We start from the raw sequence: 25,625 nt of genomic DNA, 5'->3' as shown, positions 1-25,625 counted from the left end.
AAGAAGTCACTGAGATTGTAACAGTCGAGAAAGACGGAGAAGAACCGGTAACAAGCGTCACAGTGACAGAAGAAAAGTCGCCTGAGGAAGAAGACATTAAGCCAGTTGAGATCGTCGAACTTCCAGAAGAGACCACATTTGAAGAGACAGAAACGCCTGAAGGTAAGCGTAAAGTTAAGAAAATTATTAAACGTACAATCAAAAAACTAGGCCCGAAACAGGAAACTACACAAATTATTACTGAACAAGAAGACGACAAGACACCAGTCGTCACAGTACACACTACACAAGAACTCACTGACGATACACTCACACCACTCGATGACTTACACATACCTGAGCAAGCTAAGGTTGTCGAAGAGCAGCCTGAAGAAGTCAAAGTGACTGACGTCATTACAGAAACAGGTGAGACTAAGAAGGTGAAAACTACTAAACGTGTAATTAAGAAAGATAAAGGGAAAAAGAAAGAAGTCACTGAGATTGTTACAGTCGAGAAAGACGGAGAAGAACCGGTAACAAGCGTCACAGTGACAGAAGAAAAGTCGCCTGAGGAAGAAGACATTAAGCCAGTTGAGATCGTCGAACTTCCAGAAGAGACCACATTTGAAGAGACAGAAACGCCTGAAGGTAAGCGTAAAGTTAAGAAAATTATTAAACGTACAATCAAAAAACTAGGCCCGAAACAGGAAACTACACAAATTATTACTGAACAAGAAGACGGCAAGACACCAGTCGTCACAGTACACACTACACAAGAACTCACTGACGATACACTCACACCACTCGATGACTTACACATACCTGAGCAAGCTAAGGTTGTCGAAGAGCAGCCTGAAGAAGTCAAAGTGACTGACGTCATTACAGAAACAGGTGAGACTAAGAAGGTGAAAACTACTAAACGAGTAATTAAGAAAGATAAAGGGAAAAACAAAGAAGTCACTGAGATTGTTACAGTCGAGAAAGACGGAGAAGAACCGGTAACAAGCGTCGCAGTTACAGAAGAAAAGTCGCCTGAGGAAGAAGACATTAAGCCAGTTGAGATCGTCGAACTTCCAGAAGAGACCACATTTGAAGAGACAGAAACGCCTGAAGGTAAGCGTAAAGTTAAGAAAATCATTAAGCGTACAATCAAAAAACTAGGCCCGAAACAGGAAACTACACAAATTATTACTGAACAAGAAGACGGCAAGACACCAGTCGTCACAGTACACACTACACAAGAACTCACTGACGATACATTCACACCACTCGGTGATTTACACATACCTGAGCAAGCTAAGGTTGTTGAAGAGCAGCCTGAAGAAGTCAAAGTGACTGACGTCATTACTGAAACAGGTGAGACTAAGAAGGTGAAAATTACTAAACGTGTAATTAAGAAAGATAAAGGGAAAAAGAAAGAAGTCACTGAGATTGTAACAGTCGAGAAAGACGGAGAAGAACCGGTAACAAGCGTCACAGTGACAGAAGAAAAGTCGCCTGAGGAAGAAGACATTAAGCCAGTTGAGATCGTCGAACTTCCAGAAGAGACCACATTTGAAGAGACAGAAACGCCTGAAGGTAAGCGTAAAGTTAAGAAAATTATTAAACGTACAATCAAAAAACTAGGCCCGAAACAGGAAACTACACAAATTATTACTGAACAAGAAGACGGCAAGACACCAGTCGTCACAGTACACACTACACAAGAACTCACTGACGAAACCGTAACACCACTCGATGACTCGCACATTCCTGAACAAGCTGAGGTAGTAGAAGAGCAGCCTGAAGAAGTCAAAGTGACTGACGTCATTACTGAAACAGGCGAGACTAAGAAGGTTAAAACTACTAAACGTGTAATTAAGAAAGATAAAGGGAAAAAGAAAGAAGTCACTGAGATTGTAACAGTCGAGAAAGACGGAGAAGAACCGGTAACAAGCGTCACAGTGACAGAAGAAAAGTCGCCTGAGGAAGAAGACATTAAGCCAGTTGAGATCGTCGAACTTCCAGAAGAGACCACATTTGAAGAGACAGAAACGCCGGAAGGTAAGCGTAAAGTTAAGAAAATTATTAAACGTACAATCAAAAAACTAGGCCCGAAACAGGAAACTACACAAATTATTACTGAACAAGAAGACGACAAGACACCAGTCGTCACAGTACACACTACACAAGAACTCACTGACGATACACTCACACCACTCGATGACTTACACATACCTGAGCAAGCTAAGGTTGTCGAAGAGCAGCCTGAAGAAGTCAAAGTGACTGACGTCATTACAGAAACAGGTGAAACTAAGAAGGTGAAAACTACTAAACGTGTAATTAAGAAAGATAAAGGGAAAAAGAAAGAAGTCACTGAGATTGTTACAGTCGAGAAAGACGGAGAAGAACCGGTAACAAGCGTCACAGTGACAGAAGAAAAGTCGCCTGAGGAAGAAGACATTAAGCCAGTTGAGATCGTCGAACTTCCAGAAGAGACCACATTTGAAGAGACAGAAACGCCTGAAGGTAAGCGTAAAGTTAAGAAAATTATTAAACGTACAATCAAAAAACTAGGCCCGAAACAGGAAACTACACAAATTATTACTGAACAAGAAGACGGCAAGACACCAGTCGTTACAGTTCACACTACACAAGAACTCACTGACGATACACTCACACCACTCGATGACTTACACATACCTGAGCAAGCTAAGGTTGTCGAAGAGCAGCCTGAAGAAGTCAAAGTGACTGACGTCATTACAGAAACAGGTGAGACTAAGAAGGTGAAAACTACTAAACGAGTAATTAAGAAAGATAAAGGGAAAAACAAAGAAGTCACTGAGATTGTTACAGTCGAGAAAGACGGAGAAGAACCGGTAACAAGCGTCACAGTTACAGAAGAAAAGTCGCCTGAGGAAGAAGACATTAAGCCAGTTGAGATCGTCGAACTTCCAGAAGAGACCACATTTGAAGAGACAGAAACGCCTGAAGGTAAGCGTAAAGTTAAGAAAATCATTAAGCGTACAATCAAAAAACTAGGCCCGAAACAGGAAACTACACAAATTATTACTGAACAAGAAGACGGCAAGACACCAGTCGTCACAGTACACACTACACAAGAACTCACTGACGATACATTCACACCACTCGGTGATTTACACATACCTGAGCAAGCTAAGGTTGTTGAAGAGCAGCCTGAAGAAGTCAAAGTGACTGACGTCATTACTGAAACAGGTGAGACTAAGAAGGTGAAAACTACTAAACGTGTAATTAAGAAAGATAAAGGGAAAAAGAAAGAAGTCACTGAGATTGTAACAGTCGAGAAAGACGGAGAAGAACCGGTAACAAGCGTCACAGTGACAGAAGAAAAGTCGCCTGAGGAAGAAGACATTAAGCCAGTTGAGATCGTCGAACTTCCAGAAGAGACCACATTTGAAGAGACAGAAACGCCTGAAGGTAAGCGTAAAGTTAAGAAAATTATTAAACGTACAATCAAAAAACTAGGCCCGAAACAGGAAACTACACAAATTATTACTGAACAAGAAGACGGCAAGACACCAGTCGTCACAGTACACACTACACAAGAACTCACTGACGAAACCGTAACACCACTCGATGACTCGCACATTCCTGAACAAGCTGAGGTAGTAGAAGAGCAGCCTGAAGAAGTCAAAGTGACTGACGTCATTACTGAAACAGGCGAGACTAAGAAGGTTAAAACTACTAAACGTGTAATTAAGAAAGATAAAGGGAAAAAGAAAGAAGTCACTGAGATTGTAACAGTCGAGAAAGACGGAGAAGAACCGGTAACAAGCGTCACAGTGACAGAAGAAAAGTCGCCTGAGGAAGAAGACATTAAGCCAGTTGAGATCGTCGAACTTCCAGAAGAGACCACATTTGAAGAGACAGAAACGCCTGAAGGTAAGCGTAAAGTTAAGAAAATTATTAAACGTACAATCAAAAAACTAGGCCCGAAACAGGAAACTACACAAATTATTACTGAACAAGAAGACGACAAGACACCAGTCGTCACAGTACACACTACACAAGAACTCACTGACGATACACTCACACCACTCGATGACTTACACATACCTGAGCAAGCTAAGGTTGTCGAAGAGCAGCCTGAAGAAGTTAAAGTGACTGACGTCATTACAGAAACAGGTGAGACTAAGAAGGTGAAAACTACTAAACGTGTAATTAAGAAAGATAAAGGGAAAAAGAAAGAAGTCACTGAGATTGTTACAGTCGAGAAAGACGGAGAAGAACCGGTAACAAGCGTCACAGTGACAGAAGAAAAGTCGCCTGAGGAAGAAGACATTAAGCCAGTTGAGATCGTCGAACTTCCAGAAGAGACCACATTTGAAGAGACAGAAACGCCTGAAGGTAAGCGTAAAGTTAAGAAAATTATTAAACGTACAATCAAAAAACTAGGCCCGAAACAGGAAACTACACAAATTATTACTGAACAAGAAGACGGCAAGACACCAGTCGTCACAGTACACACTACACAAGAACTCACTGACGATACACTCACACCACTCGATGACTTACACATACCTGAGCAAGCTAAGGTTGTCGAAGAGCAGCCTGAAGAAGTCAAAGTGACTGACGTCATTACAGAAACAGGTGAGACTAAGAAGGTGAAAACTACTAAACGTGTAATTAAGAAAGATAAAGGGAAAAAGAAAGAAGTCACTGAGATTGTTACAGTCGAGAAAGACGGAGAAGAACCGGTAACAAGCGTCACAGTGACAGAAGAAAAGTCGCCTGAGGAAGAAGTCATTAAGCCAGTTGAGATCGTTGAACTTCCAGAAGAGACCACATTTGAAGAGACAGAAACGCCTGAAGGTAAGCGTAAAGTTAAGAAAATCATTAAGCGTACAATCAAAAAACTAGGCCCGAAACAGGAAACTACACAAATTATTACTGAACAAGAAGACGGCAAGACACCAGTCGTCACAGTACACACTACACAAGAACTCACTGACGATACACTCACACCACTCGATGACTTACACATACCTGAGCAAGCTAAGGTTGTCGAAGAGCAGCCTGAAGAAGTCAAAGTGACTGACGTCATTACAGAAACAGGTGAGACTGAGAAGGTGAAAGCTACTAAACGTGTAATTAAGAAAGATAAAGGGAAAAAGAAAGAAGTCACTGAGGTTGTTACAGTCGAGAAAGACGGAGAAGAACCGGTAACAAGCGTCACAGTGACAGAAGAAAAGTTGCCTGAGGAAGAAGACATTAAGCCAGTTGAGATCGTCGAACTTCCAGAAGAGACCACATTTGAAGAGACAGAAACGCCTGAAGGTAAGCGTAAAGATAAGAAAATCATTAAGCGTACAATCAAAAATCTAGGCCCGAAACAGGAAACTACACAAATTATTACTGAACAAGAATACGACAAGACACCAGTCGTCACAGTACACACTACACAAGAACTCACTGACGATACACTCACACCACTCGATGACTTACACATACCTGAGCAAGCTAAGGTTGTCGAAGAGCAGCCTGAAGAAGTCAAAGTGACTGACGTCATTACAGAAACAGGTGAGACTAAGAAGGTGAAAACTACTAAACGTGTAATTAAGAAAGATAAAGGGAAAAAGAAAGAAGTCACTGAGATTGTTACAGTCGAGAAAGACGGAGAAGAACCGGTAACAAGCGTCACAGTGATAGAAGAAAAGTCGCCTGAGGAAGAAGACATTAAGCCAGTTGAGATCGTCGAACTTCCAGAAGAGACCACATTTGAAGAGACAGAAACGCCTGAAGGTAAGCGTAAAGTTAAGAAAATCATTAAGCGTACAATCAAAAAACTAGGCCCGAAACAGGAAACTACACAAATTATTACTGAACAAGAAGACGACAAGACACCAGTCGTCACAGTACACACTACACAAGAACTCACTGACGATACACTCACACCACTCGATGACTTACACATACCTGAGCAAGCTAAGGTTGTCGAAGAGCAGCCTGAAGAAGTCAAAGTGACTGACGTCATTACCGAAACAGGTGAGACTAAGAAGGTGAAAACTACTAGACGTGTAATTAAGAAAGATAAAGGGAAAAAGAAAGAAGTCACTGAGATTGTTACAGTCGAGAAAGACGGAGAAGAACCGGTAACAAGCGTCACAGTGATAGAAGAAAAGTCGCCTGAGGAAGAAGACATTAAGCCAGTTGAGATCGTCGAACTTCCAGAAGAGACCACATTTGAAGAGACAGAAACGCCTGAAGGTAAGCGTAAAGTTAAGAAAATCATTAAGCGTACAATCAAAAAACTAGGCCCGAAACAGGAAACTACACAAATTATTACTGAACAAGAAGACGACAAGACACCAGTCGTCACAGTACACACTACACAAGAACTCACTGACGATACACTCATACCACTCGATGACTTACACATACCTGAGCAAGCTAAGGTTGTCGAAGAGCAGCCTGAAGAAGTCAAAGTGACTGACGTCATTACAGAAACAGGTGAGACTAAGAAGGTGAAAACTACTAAACGTGTAATTAAGAAAGATAAAGGGAAAAAGAAAGAAGTCACTGAGATTGTTACAGTCGAAAAAGACGGAGAAGAACCGGTAACAAGCGTCACAGTGACAGAAGAAAAGTCGCCTGAGGAAGAAGACATTAAGCCAGTTGAGATCGTCGAACTTCCAGAAGAGACAGAAACGCCTGAAGGTAAGCGTAAAGTTAAGAAAATTATTAAACGTACAATCAAAAAACTAGGCCCGAAACAGGAAACTACACAAATTATTACTGAACAAGAAGACGACAAGACACCAGTCGTCACAGTACACACTACACAAGAACTCACTGACGATACACTCACACCACTCGATGACTTACACATACCCGAGCAAGCTAAGGTTGTCGAGGTGCAGCCTGAAGAAGTCAAAGTGACTGACGTCATAACTGAAACAGGTGAGATTAAGAAGGTGAAAACTACTAAACGTGTAATTAAGAAAGATAAAGGGAAAAAGAAAGAAGTCACTGAGATTGTTACAGTCGAGAAAGACGGAGAAGAACCGGTAACAAGCGTCACAGTGACAGAAGAAAAGTCGCCTGAGGAAGAAGACATTAAGCCAGTTGAGATCGTCGAACTTCCAGAAGAGACCACATTTGAAGAGACAGAAACGCCTGAAGGTAAGCGTAAAGTTAAGAAAATCATTAAGCGTACAATCAAAAAACTAGGCCCGAAACAGGAAACTACACAAATTATTACTGAACAAGAAGACGACAAGACACCAGTCGTCACAGTACACACTACACAAGAACTCACTGACGATACACTCACACCACTCGATGACTTACACATACCTGAGCAAGCTAAGGTTGTCGAAGAGCAGCCTGAAGAAGTCAAAGTGACTGACGTCATAACTGAAACAGGTGAGACTAAGAAGGTGAAAACTACTAAACGTGTAATTAAGAAAGATAAAGGGAAAAAGAAAGAAGTCACTGAGATTGTTACAGTCGAAAAAGACGGAGAAGAACCGGTAACAAGCGTCACAGTGACAGAAGAAAAGTCGCCTGAGGAAGAAGACATTAAGCCAGTTGAGATCGTCGAACTTCCAGAAGAGACCACATTTGAAGAGACAGAAACGCCTGAAGGTAAGCGTAAAGTTAAGAAAATTATTAAACGTACAATCAAAAAACTAGGCCCGAAACAGGAAACTACACAAATTATTACTGAACAAGAAGACGACAAGACACCAGTCGTCACAGTACACACTACACAAGAACTCACTGACGATACACTCACACCACTCGATGACTTACACATACCCGAGCAAGCTAAGGTTGTCGAGGTGCAGCCTGAAGAAGTCAAAGTGACTGACGTCATAACTGAAACAGGTGAGATTAAGAAGGTGAAAACTACTAAACGTGTAATTAAGAAAGATAAAGGAAAAAAGAAAGAAGTCACTGAGATTGTTACAGTCGAGAAAGACGGAGAAGAACCGGTAACAAGCGTCACAGTGACAGAAGAAAAGTCGCCTGAGGAAGAAGACATTAAGCCAGTTGAGATCGTCGAACTTCCAGAAGAGACCACATTTGAAGAGACAGAAACGCCTGAAGGTAAGCGTAAAGTTAAGAAAATCATTAAGCGTACAATCAAAAAACTAGGCCCGAAACAGGAAACTACACAAATTATTACTGAACAAGAAGACGACAAGACACCAGTCGTCACAGTACACACTACACAAGAACTCACTGACGATACACTCACACCACTCGATGACTTACACATACCTGAGCAAGCTAAGGTTGTCGAAGAGCAGCCTGAAGAAGTCAAAGTGACTGACGTCATTACAGAAACAGGTGAGCCTAAGAAGGTGAAAACTACTAAACGTGTAATTAAGAAAGATAAAGGGAAAAAGAAAGAAGTCACTGAGATTGTTACAGTCGAGAAAGACGGAGAAGAACCGGTAACAAGCGTCACAGTGATAGAAGAAAAGTCGCCTGAGGAAGAAGACATTAAGCCAGTTGAGATCGTCGAACTTCCAGAAGAGACCACATTTGAAGAGACAGAAACGCCTGAAGGTAAGCGTAAAGTTAAGAAAATCGTTAAGCGTACAATCAAAAAACTAGGCCCGAAACAGGAAACTACACAAATTATTACTGAACAAGAAGACGACAAGACACCAGTCGTCACAGTACACACTACACAAGAACTCACTGACGATACACTCACACCACTCGATGACTTACACATACCTGAGCAAGCTAAGGTTGTCGAAGAGCAGCCTGAAGAAGTCAAAGTGACTGACGTCATTACAGAAACAGGTGAGACTAAGAAGGTGAAAACTACTAAACGTGTAATTAAGAAAGATAAAGGGAAAAAGAAAGAAGTCACTGAGATTGTTACAGTCGAAAAAGACGGAGAAGAACCGGTAACAAGCGTCACAGTGACAGAAGAAAAGTCGCCTGAGGAAGAAGACATTAAGCCAGTTAAGATCGTCGAACTTCCAGAAGAGACCACATTTGAAGAGACAGAAACGCCTGAAGGTAAGCGTAAAGTTAAGAAAATTATTAAACGTACAATCAAAAAACTAGGCCCGAAACAGGAAACTACACAAATTATTACTGAACAAGAAGACGACAAGACACCAGTCGTCACAGTACACACTACACAAGAACTCACTGACGATACACTCACACCACTCGATGACTTACACATACCTGAGCAAGCTAAGGTTGTCGAGGTGCAGCCTGAAGAAGTCAAAGTGACTGACGTCATAACTGAAACAGGTGAGACTAAGAAGGTGAAAACTACTAAACGTGTAATTAAGAAAGATAAAGGAAAAAAGAAAGAAGTCACTGAGATTGTTACAGTCGAGAAAGACGGAGAAGAACCGGTAACAAGCGTCACAGTGACAGAAGAAAAGTCGCCTGAGGAAGAAGACATTAAGCCAGTTGAGATCGTCGAACTTCCAGAAGAGACCACATTTGAAGAGACAGAAACGCCTGAAGGTAAGCGCAAAGTTAAAAAAATCACTAAGCGTACAATCAGAAAACTAGGCCCGAAAAAAGAAACTACACAAATTATTACTGAACAAGAAGACGACAAAACACCAGTCGTCACAGTACACACTACACAAGAACTCACTGACGATACACTCACACCACTCGATGACTTACACATACCCGAGCAAGCTAAGGTTGTCGAGGTGCAGCCTGAAGAAGTCAAAGTGACTGACGTCATAACTGAAACAGGTGAGATTAAGAAGGTGAAAACTACTAAACGTGTAATTAAGAAAGATAAAGGGAAAAAGAAAGAAGTCACTGAGATTGTTACAGTTGAGAAAGACGGAGAAGAACCGGTAACAAGCGTCACAGTGACAGAAGAAAAGTCGCCTGAGGAAGAAGACATGAAGCCAGTTGAGATCGTCGAACTTCCAGAAGAGACCACATTTGAAGAGACAGAAACGCCTGAAGGTAAGCGTAAAGTTAAGAAAATTATTAAACGTACAATCAAAAAACTAGGCCCGAAACAGGAAACTACACAAATTATTACTGAACAAGAAGACGACAAGACACCAGTCGTCACAGTACACACTACACAAGAACTCACTGACGATACACTCACACCACTCGATGACTTACACATACCTGAGCAAGCTAAGGTTGTCGAGGTGCAGCCTGAAGAAGTCAAAGTGACTGACGTCATAACTGAAACAGGTGAGACTAAGAAGGTGAAAACTACTAAACGTGTAATTAAGAAAGATAAAGGAAAAAAGAAAGAAGTCACTGAGATTGTTACAGTCGAGAAAGACGGAGAAGAACCGGTAACAAGCGTCACAGTGACAGAAGAAAAGTCGCCTGAGGAAGAAGACATTAAGCCAGTTGAGATCGTCGAACTTCCAGAAGAGACCACATTTGAAGAGACAGAAACGCCTGAAGGTAAGCGTAAAGTTAAGAAAATCATTAAGCGTACAATCAAAAAACTAGGCCCGAAACAGGAAACTACACAAATTATTACTGAACAAGAAGACGACAAGACACCAGTCGTCACAGTACACACTACACAAGATTTCACTGACGATACACTCACACCACTCGATGACTTACACATACCTGAGCAAGCTAAGGTTGTCGAAGAGCAGCCTGAAGAAGTCAAAGTGACTGACGTCATTACAGAAACAGGTGAGACTAAGAAGGTTAAAACTACTAAACGTGTAATTAAGAAAGATAAAGGAAAAAAGAAAGAAGTCACTGAGATTGTTACAGTCGAGAAAGACGGAGAAGAACCGGTAACAAGCGTCACAGTGACAGAAGAAAAGTCGCCTGAGGAAGATGACATTAAGCCAGTTGAGATCGTCGAACTTCCAGAAGAGACCACATTTGAAGAGACAGAAACGCCTGAAGGTAAGCGTAAAGTTAAGAAAATCGTTAAGCGTACAATCAAAAAACTAGGCCCGAAACAGGAAACTACACAAATTATTACTGAACAAGAAGACGACAAGACACCAGTCGTCACAGTACACACTACACAAGAACTCACTGACGATACACTCACACCACTCGATGACTTACACATACCTGAGCAAGCTAAGGTTGTCGAAGAGCAGCCTGAAGAAGTCAAAGTGACTGACGTCATTACAGAAACAGGTGAGACTAAGAAGGTGAAAACTACTAAACGTGTAATTAAGAAAGATAAAGGGAAAAAGAAAGAAGTCACTGAGATTGTTACAGTCGAGAAAGACGGAGAAGAACCGGTAACAAGCGTCACAGTGACAGAAGAAAAGTCGCCTGAGGAAGAAGACATTAAGCCAGTTGAGATCGTCGAACTTCCAGAAGAGACCACATTTGAAGAGACAGAAACGCCTGAAGGTAAGCGTAAAGTTAAGAAAATTATTAAACGTACAATCAAAAAACTAGGCCCGAAACAGGAAACTACACAAATTATTACTGAACAAGAAGACGACAAGACACCAGTCGTCACAGTACACACTACACAAGAACTCACTGACGATACACTCACACCACTCGATGACTTACACATACCCGAGCAAGCTAAGGTTGTCGAGGTGCAGCCTGAAGAAGTCAAAGTGACTGACGTCATAACTGAAACAGGTGAGATTAAGAAGGTGAAAACTACTAAACGTGTAATTAAGAAAGATAAAGGGAAAAACAAAGAAGTCACTGAGATTGTTACAGTCGAGAAAGACGGAGAAGAACCGGTAACAAGCGTCACAGTGACAGAAGAAAAGTCGCCTGAGGAAGAAGACATTAAGCCAGTTGAGATCGTCGAACTTCCAGAAGAGACCACATTTGAAGAGACAGAAACGCCTGAAGGTAAGCGTAAAGTTAAGAAAATCGTTAAGCGTACAATCAAAAAACTAGGCCCGAAACAGGAAACTACACAAATTATTACTGAACAAGAAGACGACAAGACACCAGTCGTCACAGTACACACTACACAAGAACTCACTGACGAAACCGTAACACCATTCGATGACTCACATTCACACACATCATCACACATTCCTGAACAAGCTGAGGTAGTAGAAGAGCAGCTTGAAGAAGTCAAAGTGACTGACGTCATTACTGAAACAGGCGAGACTAAGAAGGTGAAAACTACTAAACATGTAATTAAGAAAGATAAAGGGAAAAAGAAAGAAGTCACTGAGATTGTTACAGTCGAGAAAGACGGAGAAAAACCGGTAACAAGCGTCACAGTGATAGAAGAAAAGTCGCCTGAGGAAGAAGACATTAAGCCAGTTGAGATCGTCGAACTTCCAGAAGAGACCACATTTGAAGAGACAGAAACGCCTGAAGGTAAGCGTAAAGTTAAGAAAATCGTTAAGCGTACAATCAAAAAACTAGGCCCGAAACAGGAAACTACACAAATTATTACTGAACAAGAAGACGACAAGACACCAGTCGTCACAGTACACACTACACAAGAACTCACTGACGATACACTCACACCACTCGATGACTTACACATACCTGAGCAAACTAAGGTTGTCGAAGAGCAGCCTGAAGAAGTCAAAGTGACTGACGTCATAACTGAAACAGGTGAGATTAAGAAGGTGAAAACTACTAAACGTGTAATTAAGAAAGATAAAGGGAAAAACAAAGAAGTCACTGAGATTGTTACAGTCGAGAAAGACGGAGAAGAACCGGTAACAAGCGTCACAGTGACAGAAGAAAAGTCGCCTGAGGAAGAAGACATTAAGCCAGTTGAGATCGTCGAACTTCCAGAAGAGACCACATTTGAAGAGACAGAAACGCCTGAAGGTAAGCGTAAAGTTAAGAAAATCGTTAAGCGTACAATCAAAAAACTAGGCCCGAAACAGGAAACTACACAAATTATTACTGAACAAGAAGACGACAAGACACCAGTCGTCACAGTACACACTACACAAGAACTCACTGACGAAACCGTAACACCATTCGATGACTCACATTCACACACATCATCACACATTCCTGAACAAGCTGAGGTAGTAGAAGAGCAGCTTGAAGAAGTCAAAGTGACTGACGTCATTACTGAAACAGGCGAGACTAAGAAGGTGAAAACTACTAAACATGTAATTAAGAAAGATAAAGGGAAAAAGAAAGAAGTCACTGAGATTGTTACAGTCGAGAAAGACGGAGAAAAACCGGTAACAAGCGTCACAGTGATAGAAGAAAAGTCGCCTGAGGAAGAAGACATTAAGCCAGTTGAGATCGTCGAACTTCCAGAAGAGACCACATTTGAAGAGACAGAAACGCCTGAAGGTAAGCGTAAAGTTAAGAAAATCGTTAAGCGTACAATCAAAAAACTAGGCCCGAAACAGGAAACTACACAAATTATTACTGAACAAGAAGACGACAAGACACCAGTCGTCACAGTACACACTACACAAGAACTCACTGACGATACACTCACACCACTCGATGACTTACACATACCTGAGCAAGCTAAGGTTGTCGAAGAGCAGCCTGAAGAAGTCAAAGTGACTGACGTCATTACAGAAACAGGTGAGACTAAGAAGGTTAAAACTACTAAACGTGTAATTAAGAAAGATAAAGGGAAAAAGAAAGAAGTCACTGAGATTGTTACAGTCGAGAAAGACGGAGAAGAACCGGTAACAAGCGTCACAGTGATAGAAGAAAAGTCGCCTGAGGAAGAAGACATTAAGCCAGTTGAGATCGTCGAACTTCCAGAAGAGACCACATTTGAAGAGACAGGAACGCCTGAAGGTAAGCGTAAAGTTAAGAAAATTATTAAACGTACAATCAAAAAACTAGGCCCGAAACAGGAAACTACACAAATTATTACTGAACAAGAAGACGACAAGACACCAGTCGTCACAGTACACACTACACAAGAACTCACTGACGATACATTCACACCACTCGATGACTTACACATACCCGAGCAAGCTAAGGTTGTCGAGGTGCAGCCTGAAGAAGTCAAAGTGACTGACGTCATAACTGAAACAGGTGAGATTAAGAAGGTGAAAACTACTAAACGTGTAATTAAGAAAGATAAAGGGAAAAAGAAAGAAGTCACTGAGATTGTTACAGTCGAGAAAGACGGAGAAGAACCAGTAACAAGCGTCACAGTGACAGAAGAAAAGTCGCCTGAGGAAGAAGACATTAAGCCAGTTGGGATCGTCGAACTTCCAGAAGAGACCACATTTGAAGAGACAGAAACGCCTGAAGGTAAGCATAAAGTTAAGAAAATCATTAAGTGTACAATCAAAACACTAGGCCCGAAACAGGAAACTACACAAATTATTACTGAACAAGAAGACGACAAGACACCAGTCGTCCCAGTACACACTACACAAGAACTCACTGACGAAACCGTAACACCATTCGACGACTCACATTCACACACATCATCACACATTCCTGAACAAGCTGAGGTAGTAGAAGAGCAGCTTGAAGAAGTCAAAGTGACTGACGTCATTACTGAAACAGGCGAGACTAAGAAGGTGAAAACTACTAAACATGTAATTAAGAAAGATAAAGGGAAAAAGAAAGAAGTCACTGAGATTGTTACAGTCAAGAAAGACGGAGAAGAACCAGTAACAAGCGTCACAGTGACAGAAGAAAAGTCGCCTGAGGAAGAAGACATTAAGCCAGTTGGGATCGTCGAACTTCCAGAAGAGACCACATTTGAAGAGACAGAAACGCCTGAAGGTAAGCATAAAGTTAAGAAAATCATTAAGTGTACAATCAAAACACTAGGCCCGAAACAGGAAACTACACAAATTATTACTGAACAAGAAGACGACAAGACACCAGTCGTCACAGTACACACTACACAAGAACTCACTGACGATACACTCACACCACTCGATGACTTACACATACCTGAGCAAGCTAAGGTTGTCGAAGAGCAGCCTGAAGAAGTCAAAGTGACTGACGTCATTACTGAAACAGGTGAGACTAAGAAGTTGAAAACTACTAAACATGTAATTAAGAAAGATAAAGGGAAAAAGAAAGAAGTCGCTGAGATTGTTACAGTCGAGAAAGACGGAGAAGAACCGGTAACAAGCGTCACAGTGACAGAAGAAAAGTCGCCTGAGGAAGAAGACATTAAGCCAGTTGAGATCGTCGAACTTCCAGAAGAGACCACATTTGAAGAGACAGAAACGCCTGAAGGTAAGCGTAAAGTTAAGAAAATCATTAAGCGTACAATCAAAAAACTAGGCCTGAAACAGGAAACTACACAAATTATTACTGAACAAGAAGACGACAAGACACCAGTCGTCACAGTACACACTACACAAGAACTCACTGACGACACCGTAACACCGCTCGATGACTCACATTCACACACATCATCACACATTCCTGAACAAGCTGAGGTAGTAGAAGAGCAGCCTGAAGAATTCAAAGTGGCTGACGTCATAACTGAAACAGGTGAGACTAAAAAGGTTAAAACTACTAAACGTGTAATTAAGAAGGATAAAGGGAAAAAGAAAGAAGACACTGAGATTGTTACAGTCGAGAAAGACGGAGAAGAACCGGTAACAAGCGTCACAGTGACAGAAGAAAAGTCGTCTGAGGAAGAAGACATTAAGCCAGTTGAGATCGTCGAACTTCCAGAAGAGACCACATTTGAAGAGACAGAAACGCCTGAAGGTAAGCGTAAAGTTAAGAAAATCATTAAGCGTACAATCAAAAAACTAGGCCCGAAACAGGAAACTACACAAATTATTACTGAACAAGAAGACGACAAGACACCAGTCGTCACAGTACACACTACACAAGAACTCACTGACGAAACCGTAACACCGCTCGATGACTCACATTCACACACATCATCACACATTCCTGAACAAGCTGAGGTAGTAGAAGAGCAGCCTGAAGAAGTCAAAGTGGCTGACGTCATAACTGAAACAGGTGAGACTAAAAAGGTTAAAACTACTAAACGTGTAATTAAGAAGGATAAAGGGAAAAAGAAAGAAGACACTGAGATTGTTACAGTCGAGAAAGACGGAGAAGAACCGGTAACAAGCGTCACAGTGACAGAAGAAAAGTCGCCTGAGGAAGAAGACATTAAGCCATTTGAGATTGTCGAACTTCCAGAAGAGACGACATTTGAAGAGACAGAAACGCCTGAAGGTCAGCTTAAAGTAAAGAAAATCACTAAGCGTACTATTAAAAAACTAGGCCCGAAACAGGAAACTACACAAATTATTACTGAACAAGAAGACGACAAGACACCAGTCGTCACAGTACACACTACACAAGAGATTACTGACGAAACACCCACACCACTCGATGACTCACACATTCCTGAACAAGCTAAGATTGTCGAAGAGCAGCCTGAAGAAGTTAAAGTGACTGACGTCATAAATGAAACAGGTGAGACTAAGAAGGTGAAAACTACTAAACGTGTAATTAAGAAAGATAAAGGAAAAAAGAAAGAAGTCACTGAGATTGTTACAGTCGAGAAAGACGGAGAAGAACCGGTAACAAGCGTCATAGTGACAGAAGAGAAGTCGCCTGAGGAAGAAGACATTAAGCCAGTTGAGATCGTCGAACTTCCAGAAGAGACCACATTTGAAGAGACACAAACGCCTGAAGGTAAGCGCAAAGTTAGGAAAATCATTAAGCGTACAATTAAACAGCTAGTTCCGGAAAATGAAACTACACAAATAATTTTACTGAACAATAATATGACAAGACACCAGTCGTCACAGTACACACTACACAAGAACTCACTGTCGAAATGCATAATCCAGTTATTGTATGCATTTGTAAATGCAAATGTACCGAGAAAGCTTAATGTTTGCTTTTCTTGACTCATTCATTAGGCATTAGGCATAGGCCTGACTGTTGTGATCCAAACAGTGTGGTTGGTGTAAGCTCTATTTCCACTGCATTGGGCATAGGCCTGACTTTAGTGGGCTGTTAAAGTATGATTTTAATGATTTTGAATTCCAAAATTACTATGGTTTGATACTATTAATAAAATATTATTACGATCACGTGGCTCAGTGGCCCTTTTTTCTGTTTCCACGGCCGTGAGTTTAATTCCTGCAATTGAATACTATTTGTGCGATGTGCGTAAGTGATTTCCAGTGTTTATACATTATTAAAAAAATGTTATTCGATGATTAATAATAATTTACTACTGATGTAATGTAATTGAGGCAGTTAGTCTAAATGGGAACGATATATCAAGTAGCTTTCAATAGATTACTTTTATTTATTATTTTGTCACAAAATCTGTTATTGTCTAACACTTGTCAAACTATACAGAGACTGACTTCGCGTTATAATTCACAAATAAAAAAATATATATTCTTAGGGGCCTGCTGAACTTTAAGCCAAATTACATTTAATTTTTCCGAGTACTAGATCTAGTTTTCAGCGTAACCAGACCATCATCAGCAGCTACAGCACTTTGGTTGTAAGTATTTGAGTTCTCTTTCATTGTTTTCGCTTACAGAAATAGGAGTAACTTTTAGTTTCAGGGTGACTTGTGGTTCCACATTTATTTAATAATAATTATAATTATTATAAATCAAAAGTATGTTGTAACGAATGGATTTTCTAAATTCATTCGTATTCTTCTGTTTTATTTTTTTAAATAGTATTCTAAATTTTATCCATTTTTTTCGATTATTCGATATGTGTGTTTGTTTTGATTTATAAATAAACTTTGTATATATATTGGTAATCCTATATATATATATAAATAATCAATAATTTATACATCCATGTCGGCGCTGTGCATGAATCGCTCTGTCGAAGTTATGCGCGAGTCATTCTTTTGGCCGATGTCGTTTCGGTTCGGCGTCATGTCAACTCAAAGTGTCACGAGTCTTTTCGATAGTTGGGCGGAGACGACCCGATTAGTGGGAGAAGAGAGTGGTGGCGATATAAGCGGCCGCTCGCGCGTTCGAGCTCAGTTTGTTCTTGTCGACCGTCTTGTACGGTCATCTTTATGGGTCCTTCGGAATTATTCGACCAGCCACGATGGCATGTCTACCTTAACGACTGTTTATATTTAATTATTATTAATCTCCGCTCCGTTCACACCTTTTGTTGGATAATCCTTCATGGATTGTTATAGTTGGGATCCCTTTATAACTACACTTGGAGTCACAACTCTCCAGGACTGCTCAAGGTTATTCACTGATATTCAAGTGTTATTGGTTATATTCTTAGTGTGAATTGTGAGACCTATATATAATATAGAGAAAAGGCTATTCATTCAACAATAGCGTTTTGCTACTCTCCGACATAATATGTAGTTTATCAGATTAGAATTATTTCTAGTATATTATATTTTATTTAAGAATATTCGTTTTTACAGATTCTTTTGCATCTAAAAAATATGAAGAAGCTAAAACGCCAGAAACTTCGATGGATGAATATAAAGAAAAAAGTCCAGAAATTGTTCAGGAAATTACCACTAAATTGCCTAAAACCAAGAAACCTCTAAAACTTCTCGAATTAGAGCGTGGTTCTATCAAACCTGATGAAGCTCAGTTTCCAGTAGAAACAGAACAACCACAGTTTTCTAAAATAAAACTTAAGAAACCAGAAATAAAACCTAAAAAAGAACAAGCTTCCATTGTTTTACCTAGAGTTCAGCTAAAAAGTAGAATTAAGTTTGTTACTGATTGGCCACCAAATGATGAAAAACCGATTGTTACATATCTAAACAGTGTGAGACAAAACGGAGAAGTTTCAAGAAATATCAAAGAAGCTGCAAAACTGAAAAAGAAAAAGATAAAACTTCCTGAAATTCCTGATTTACCGAAAACAGAATTAGAAAAGCCAGATATAGTAGATTATATTAGAGAAGACATACAAGTGTACCCTGACGAAACTGTTAAAGATGTTATTTCTGTTAGTGAATATCCTGATGAAGAAGTAGCAGAGAAATCAGATTATAAAGAGATTCTACCATCTGAAGTACCTTTAGTGAAACCAATTGTTAAGAATAAAACTAAATTGAAACCAATGACAATTGAAGAAAGAGTTATAGAGCCAAGCATGCCCCAATTTGCAGAAACGATAGAAGAACCGCAATTTAAAAAAATACAACTCAAAAAAGGTGTTATAAAAGCTAAAAAAGAAAGCTCAGTTGTAAAAATACCAAAAATCCAACTTAAAAGTCGCTTAAAATTTGTGACTGATTGGCCGCCTGAAATCATTAAACCTAATATATCATTATTAGACTGCGTTCGACAAAACGGAATTCTATCCAGAAATATAAAAGAAGCTGTAAAAATAAAGAAAGCCCCCTTGAAGGAGCCCGTACTTCCCGATATAGAAAAAATAGAATTAGAAAAACCCATGTTTACGCAAGATGATATCATAGGAAAAAAGAAAACACCAGAAAAAGATGAAGAAAAGTTACCTAAACATGCCGATCAAGATGAACCTGAACAATTTACAATAACACCAAGACGTCCAAGTGTGAAAAAAATTGAGGAAATTGTTGATGAAGTTACTATCAAAAAGAAACTGAAACCAGTCCGTAAATCTTCTGTTACACTTCCAGAAATAACTGAGCCTGAAGAAGTCACTTTCATTCCTAAAATAACAAAAACAAAAGAAGAAGTAGAGCAGGAGTTTAATATTCATTTAGATTCTTATGAAGAAGAAGAAATATCTATGTCCAGTAAAGTCAAATTAAAACCACAAAGACAACCCACATTTAATGAAGAAGAAAATGAGGTATCTATCAAAGTTTATGAGGAAAAAGAAGACGATGGAGAAAATGTCGTAGAAGTAATAGAAGGTGATGTAGAAAAAGATGAAAGTTCTAATATTATCATGCCGTTGAAAAGGAAAGATAAACCAGTGGACAACATTGTTGATGAAATCGTTTCGAGTGTTATGGTATCTAAACCGAAATCTCGTCATATCAAATCTGCTGAAATTACTGAAGATGTAACATTTGAATTGAAAGATAAAACACAATATCTCACAGATGATCAAGAAATAACGTTTGATGTTAAAAAACAAAAGGATCAATTTACATCCGAAGAGATGTCTTTATCTAGTAAGATTAAACTAGCACCCAAAAAGAAATTAACTATAGGCGAAGCTGGTGATGAGACATCTATACAAATAGAACAAGAGGTTGAGGACGATGGCCAAGCAGAAGAAATAATCATCAGTGAAGGTGAAACAGAAGAACGTGTGGAAATGGTTATTAAAAGAAAACCAAGAAAACCTACTTACGAGGTCAGTGAAGTTGAAGAACTTAGTGTTGAGCTTAAACCGAAAAAGATTGACATTGACTTTGAAGAGGAGCAACTCACTATATCGACTAAACGTCTACCCAAAAAACCCTCTGAAATTCAAGGTGAGAAGGAATATTTTGATCTTTTTTTGTTTCCATTTAATTAAGCTTTTTCATTAATGATAGTGTACATAATGTACGTAATGTAGGTGTAATAAATTTATATACAAACTATCCAACGTCCCGCGGTTTCACCTGTGTAGTTCCCGTTCCCGTGAGAATACGGGGATAAAATATAGCCTATGACGCTCACTAATCACGTGGCACGTGGTAGATTAGGGGTAAGGGTAGGGTAGGTGTATGATACAGATTGCATAGGGCCAATTATTTAAAAAAAAAATTTAAAATTTTTGCCTTATTCTCTCGTATATATACCTAATTTATTAATAGATGGTATTTAACCTAAATAGATGGTTTTAAACCAACTTCAAAAAAAGGAGGCGTTTCTCAATTCAACCATTCGTATAGATTTTCTATGTTTATTGCCGCTTCGTCATTTTTTAACCAATTTTAAAACTTCTTTTTGGTTTTCATGACCACAGTACGGGCCATTTTGTCGTTTTTAATTTTAACACAAAATTGCTGAACTGATTTTTATAAAAATTATATGCTAGGACACTAAAAACAGAAAGATAAAATTTTCTGAACAAAAAACTTCAAAATCACAAAAATCACGGCCTTCAATGTGATCAGAAGGTAGCACATACGATGTTATTTTTCGCTTTTTAGTTTATTTTGTGATTTTGAAGTCGATTAAATTTTTTGTTAAAAAGATTTTATTAAGATAAATTTATGTACGCCGTGAGTTATTGTGCTCAACTTATTAACGTTCAGATTTCAAGATAATATATATACTTATATACACATAAGTGTGTAATGTATGACTTTGTGTGCATTCATTTGCAGAAGCAGCAGCCTCTATGAGTTTGGCCAAAGAACAAGAATTTCCAGGTGAGACGCTTTTCAACTTTATCATCTGCCTAATCTTAATGATTAGCGAGCGAAACGTGATTAGCCCAGTGGAACTCTGAGCTTCGAATCGGAGGGCGTAGGTTCAAATCCGGTGTCATTATGTGCATTTTAAGAATATCACGTGTCTAAAACGGTAAAGGAAAACCATCGTGAGGAAACCTGCATTCCAGAGAATTTTCTTAATTCTCTACGTCTGAAAATCCGCATTGCGCCAGCGTGGTGGACTATTGGCTTCTCGTTCTGAGAGGAGACTCGAGCTCAACAGTGAGCCGAATATGGGTTGTTAATGATGTTGAATCTTTAAGTGTCATTGAGGCATGAGCTTTCTCTCTCCTACTACGCCCACCAAGCTGCTGTAATACTGGTCGGCGGGCTCAGGCGGATTTTGGGTCTGCAACGCTCACTTCCAGACTGTATCGATAATGACTTTCAATTTCAATAATCTTTCCAAGATTACGGAGAGATAGCTATCCTCGATTATCAGTAACAGTCAAACTATCTTTACATAGTTAAACTATCTGTCAGTTATTGAAAAACAGATAAGAACAGAAAGATAGATTTTCTTAACTTTAGTAAGCGAAATAACGGATAGATAGGTTATTGAAAACGTGAATAACGGACAACAATTAAACCCAATACTCCTTAGCGTGAATAACGGACAACAATTAAACCCAATACTCCTTAGCGTGAATAACGGACAACAATTAAACCCAATACTCCTTAGCGTGAATAACGGACAACAATTAAACCCAATACTCCTTAGCGTGAATAACGGACAACAATTAAACCCAATACTCCTTAGCGTGAATAACGGACAACAATTAAACCCAATACTCCTTAGCGTGAATAACGGACAACAATTAAACCCAATACTCCTTAGCGTAAATAACGGGCAACAATTAAACCCAATACTCCTTAGCGTAAATAACGGGCAACAATTAAACCCAATACTCCTTAGCGTGAATAACGGACAACAATTAAACCCAATACTCCTTAGCGTGAATAACGGACAACAATTAAACCCAATACTCCTTAGCGTGAATAACGGACAACAATTAAACCCAATACTCCTTAGCGTGAATAACGGACAACAATTAAACCCAATACTCCTTAGCGTGAATAACGGACAACAATTAAACCCAATACTCCTTAGCGTGAATAACGGACAACAATTAAACCCAATACTCCTTAGCGTGAATAACGGACAACAATTAAACCCAATACTCCTTAGCGTGAATAACGGACAACAATTAAACCCAATACTCCTTAGCGTGAATAACGGACAACAATTAAACCCAATACTCCTTAGCGTGAATAACGGACAACAATTAAACCCAATACTCCTTAGCGTAAATAACGGGCAACAATTAAACCCAATACTCCTTAGCGTAAATAACGGGCAACAATTAAACCCAATACTCCTTAGCGTGAATAACGGACAACAATTAAACCCAATACTCCTTAGCGTGAATAACGGACAACAATTAAACCCAATACTCCTTAGCGTGAATAACGGACAACAATTAAACCCAATACTCCTTAGCGTGAATAACGGACAACAATTAAACCCAATACTCCTTAGCGTGAATAACGGACAACAATTAAACCCAATACTCCTTAGCGTGAATAACGGACAACAATTAAACCCAATACTCCTTAGCGTGAATAACGGACAACAATTAAACCCAATACTCCTTAGCGTGAATAACGGACAACAATTAAACCCAATACTCCTTAGCGTGAATAACGGACAACAATTAAACCCAATACTCCTTAGCGTGAATAACGGACAACAATTAAACCCAATACTCCTTAGCGTGAATAACGGACAACAATTAAACCCAATACTCCTTAGCGTGAATAACGGACAACAATTAAACCCAATACTCCTTAGCGTAAATAACGGGCAACAATTAAACCCAATACTCCTTAGCGTAAATAACGGGCAACAATTAAACCCAATACTCCTTAGCGTGAATAACGGACAACAATTAAACCCAATACTCCTTAGCGTGAATAACGGACAACAATTAAACCCAATACTCCTTAGCGTGAATAACGGACAACAATTAAACCCAATACTCCTTAGCGTGAATAACGGACAACAATTAAACCCAATACTCCTTAGCGTGAATAACGGACAACAATTAAACCCAATACTCCTTAGCGTGAATAACGGACAACAATTAAACCCAATACTCCTTAGCGTGAATAACGGACAACAATTAAACCCAATACTCCTTAGCGTGAATAACGGACAACAATTAAACCCAATACTCCTTAGCGTGAATAACGGACAACAATTAAACCCAATACTCCTTAGCGTAAATAACGGGCAACAATTAAACCCAATACTCCTTAGCGTAAATAACGGGCAACAATTAAACCCAATACTCCTTAGCGTGAATAACGGACAACAATTAAACCCAATACTCCTTAGCGTGAATAACGGACAACAATTAAACCCAATACTCCTTAGCGTGAATAACGGACAACAATTAAACCCAATACTCCTTAGCGTGAATAACGGACAACAATTAAACCCAATACTCCTTAGCGTAAATAACGGGCAACAATTAAACCCAATACTCCTTAGCGTGAATAACGGATAACAATTAAACCCAATACTCCTTAGCGTGAGTAACGGATTACAATTAAACCCAATACTCCTTAGCGTGAGTAACGGATTACAATTAAACCCAATACTCCTTAGCGTGAATAACGGACAACAATTAATTTTCATTTGTAAGATAATCGTATAAATGAAAATTAATTGTTGCTTTTATTATATTAGCGGACGCCCGCGTGTTCGCATGGTAAAGTATAAAATAGTTCACTAATCATTTTACAAAAATAAAACTAAAAACATGAACTATTTGTATTTAAAAATACTTCAGCCCCTTTTTAACTCTTTTAGTTAGTACATATTCATGCAAATTAACAGCTTTCTAGTAGCAATAGTCTCTGCGCTAAACCGCGGACGGACTGACAGACGGACATGACGAAACTATAAGGGTTCCTTGTGGACTACGGAACCCTAGAAAGTGTCTACCTATTCTACAGACATAGTCGTTGTCGTGCGAAAGCGGCTGCAGCACCAAACACTCCCGACAGTCGCGATGTGGTTGTGTGTTACCAGCGCCGGTTTAGCCATTGGGCGGTAGGTGGCATTTGCTACAGGCCCCGCGTTCAGATGGGGGCCCCGCGTCCGAGAATAAAATATGAAGGTCAATTTTGGTGGGCAATATGGACAAATTTTTTTTTTGCAAACTTCATACAGTCATCATCATCATCAACCCATATTCGACTCACTGCTGAGCTCGAGTCTCCTCCAGAATGAGAGGGATTAGGCCAATAGTCCACCACGCTGACCCAATGCGGATTGGCAGACTTCACACACCCAGAGAATTAAGAAAATGCTCTGGTATGCAGGTTTCCTCACGATGTTTTTCCTTAACCGTTTGAGACACGTGATATTTAATTTCTTAAAATGCACACAACTGAAAAGTTGGAGGTGCATGCTCCGGACCGGATTCCAACTCACACCCTCCGGGATTGGAGGCAGAGGTCATATCCACTGGGCTATCACGGCTCTCATACAGTGTGATTCATCAAATTAAAGAGCTCCTTATGAGGATCATTTTAAAACAAATGGCTTTTCGAGTTATTCGAAGATATATATACGTACTGTTAAAGCTTGATTCAAACCTCAGCCTCAATAGCTCAACGGTAAAAGCGGGTGGACTCATCACCGACGGGTGGTGGTTCAATCCTCACCCTGTTGGTCTATTGTCGTACCTACTCCTAGCACAGTCTTTCCCGACTTCTTGGAGGAAAATGGGAATATTGGTTATATTATAAAAAATATGGCAAATATTCTTTCAAAAAAAAACTTGAATCTCCGAAAGTAATAAACCTGCAATTTTGAAAACAAAAATGCAGGATATTGTAGATCTCAGGAAAACCCTAAAATTTTTAAATATGAAGATAACTTTTGGGGGAAAAACAAATTAGAATTTGTTTTTCTTAACCTAAAAGGGCCCCCTGTTTAAATTTGCTACCGGCCTTGCGCTAGCTTAATCCGGCACTGGTTATTACAGCAAGTCCGGCAGACGTGCGCTGTGGAGACACCGTGTTTGCAGTCTACAGCTATGTGGCTGAAACCGATGAAGCAATCAACTTGGTCGAAGGCGAGCGCCTCTATATACTAGGTGGGTAACCTACGTCTATTAAATCTATACTCTATACTAATATATAAAGCTGAAGAGTTTGTTTGTTTGTTTGATTGAACGCGCTAATCTGAAGAACTACAGGTCCGATTTGAAAAATTATTTCAGTGTTAGATAGCCCACTTATCAACGAAGGCTATACATTGTCCCCGATTTCCTACGGGAACGGGAACCACGCGGGTAAAACCGCGCGGCATCAGCTAGTCCAATATTAAACCTATTTGCATTTC

The 25,625-nt window shown here is 39.7% G+C and overlaps 1 protein-coding gene across 1 annotated transcript in view; it reads left to right on the top strand.

The window, feature by feature from the left end:
- The window catches only part of LOC112049126 (titin), a 57,794-nt gene that overhangs the window by 12,699 nt on the left and 19,470 nt on the right, over positions 1-25,625 (top strand). The window contains exons 10-16 of the mRNA XM_052890834.1: positions 4,927-5,055; positions 5,857-9,659; positions 9,828-12,662; positions 12,780-16,512; positions 18,251-20,257; positions 21,101-21,145; positions 25,267-25,377. Of these exons, the coding sequence (XP_052746794.1) occupies positions 4,927-5,055; positions 5,857-9,659; positions 9,828-12,662; positions 12,780-16,512; positions 18,251-20,257; positions 21,101-21,145; positions 25,267-25,377 (12,663 nt within the window). The remainder of the gene's footprint in view (positions 1-4,926; positions 5,056-5,856; positions 9,660-9,827; positions 12,663-12,779; positions 16,513-18,250; positions 20,258-21,100; positions 21,146-25,266; positions 25,378-25,625) is intronic.

Source organism: Bicyclus anynana, chromosome Z (genome assembly GCF_947172395.1).
Source record: "Bicyclus anynana chromosome Z, ilBicAnyn1.1, whole genome shotgun sequence".
Classification (NCBI taxonomy): domain Eukaryota; kingdom Metazoa; phylum Arthropoda; class Insecta; order Lepidoptera; family Nymphalidae; genus Bicyclus; species Bicyclus anynana.
This window is presented reverse-complemented; position numbering and strand designations above follow the sequence as displayed.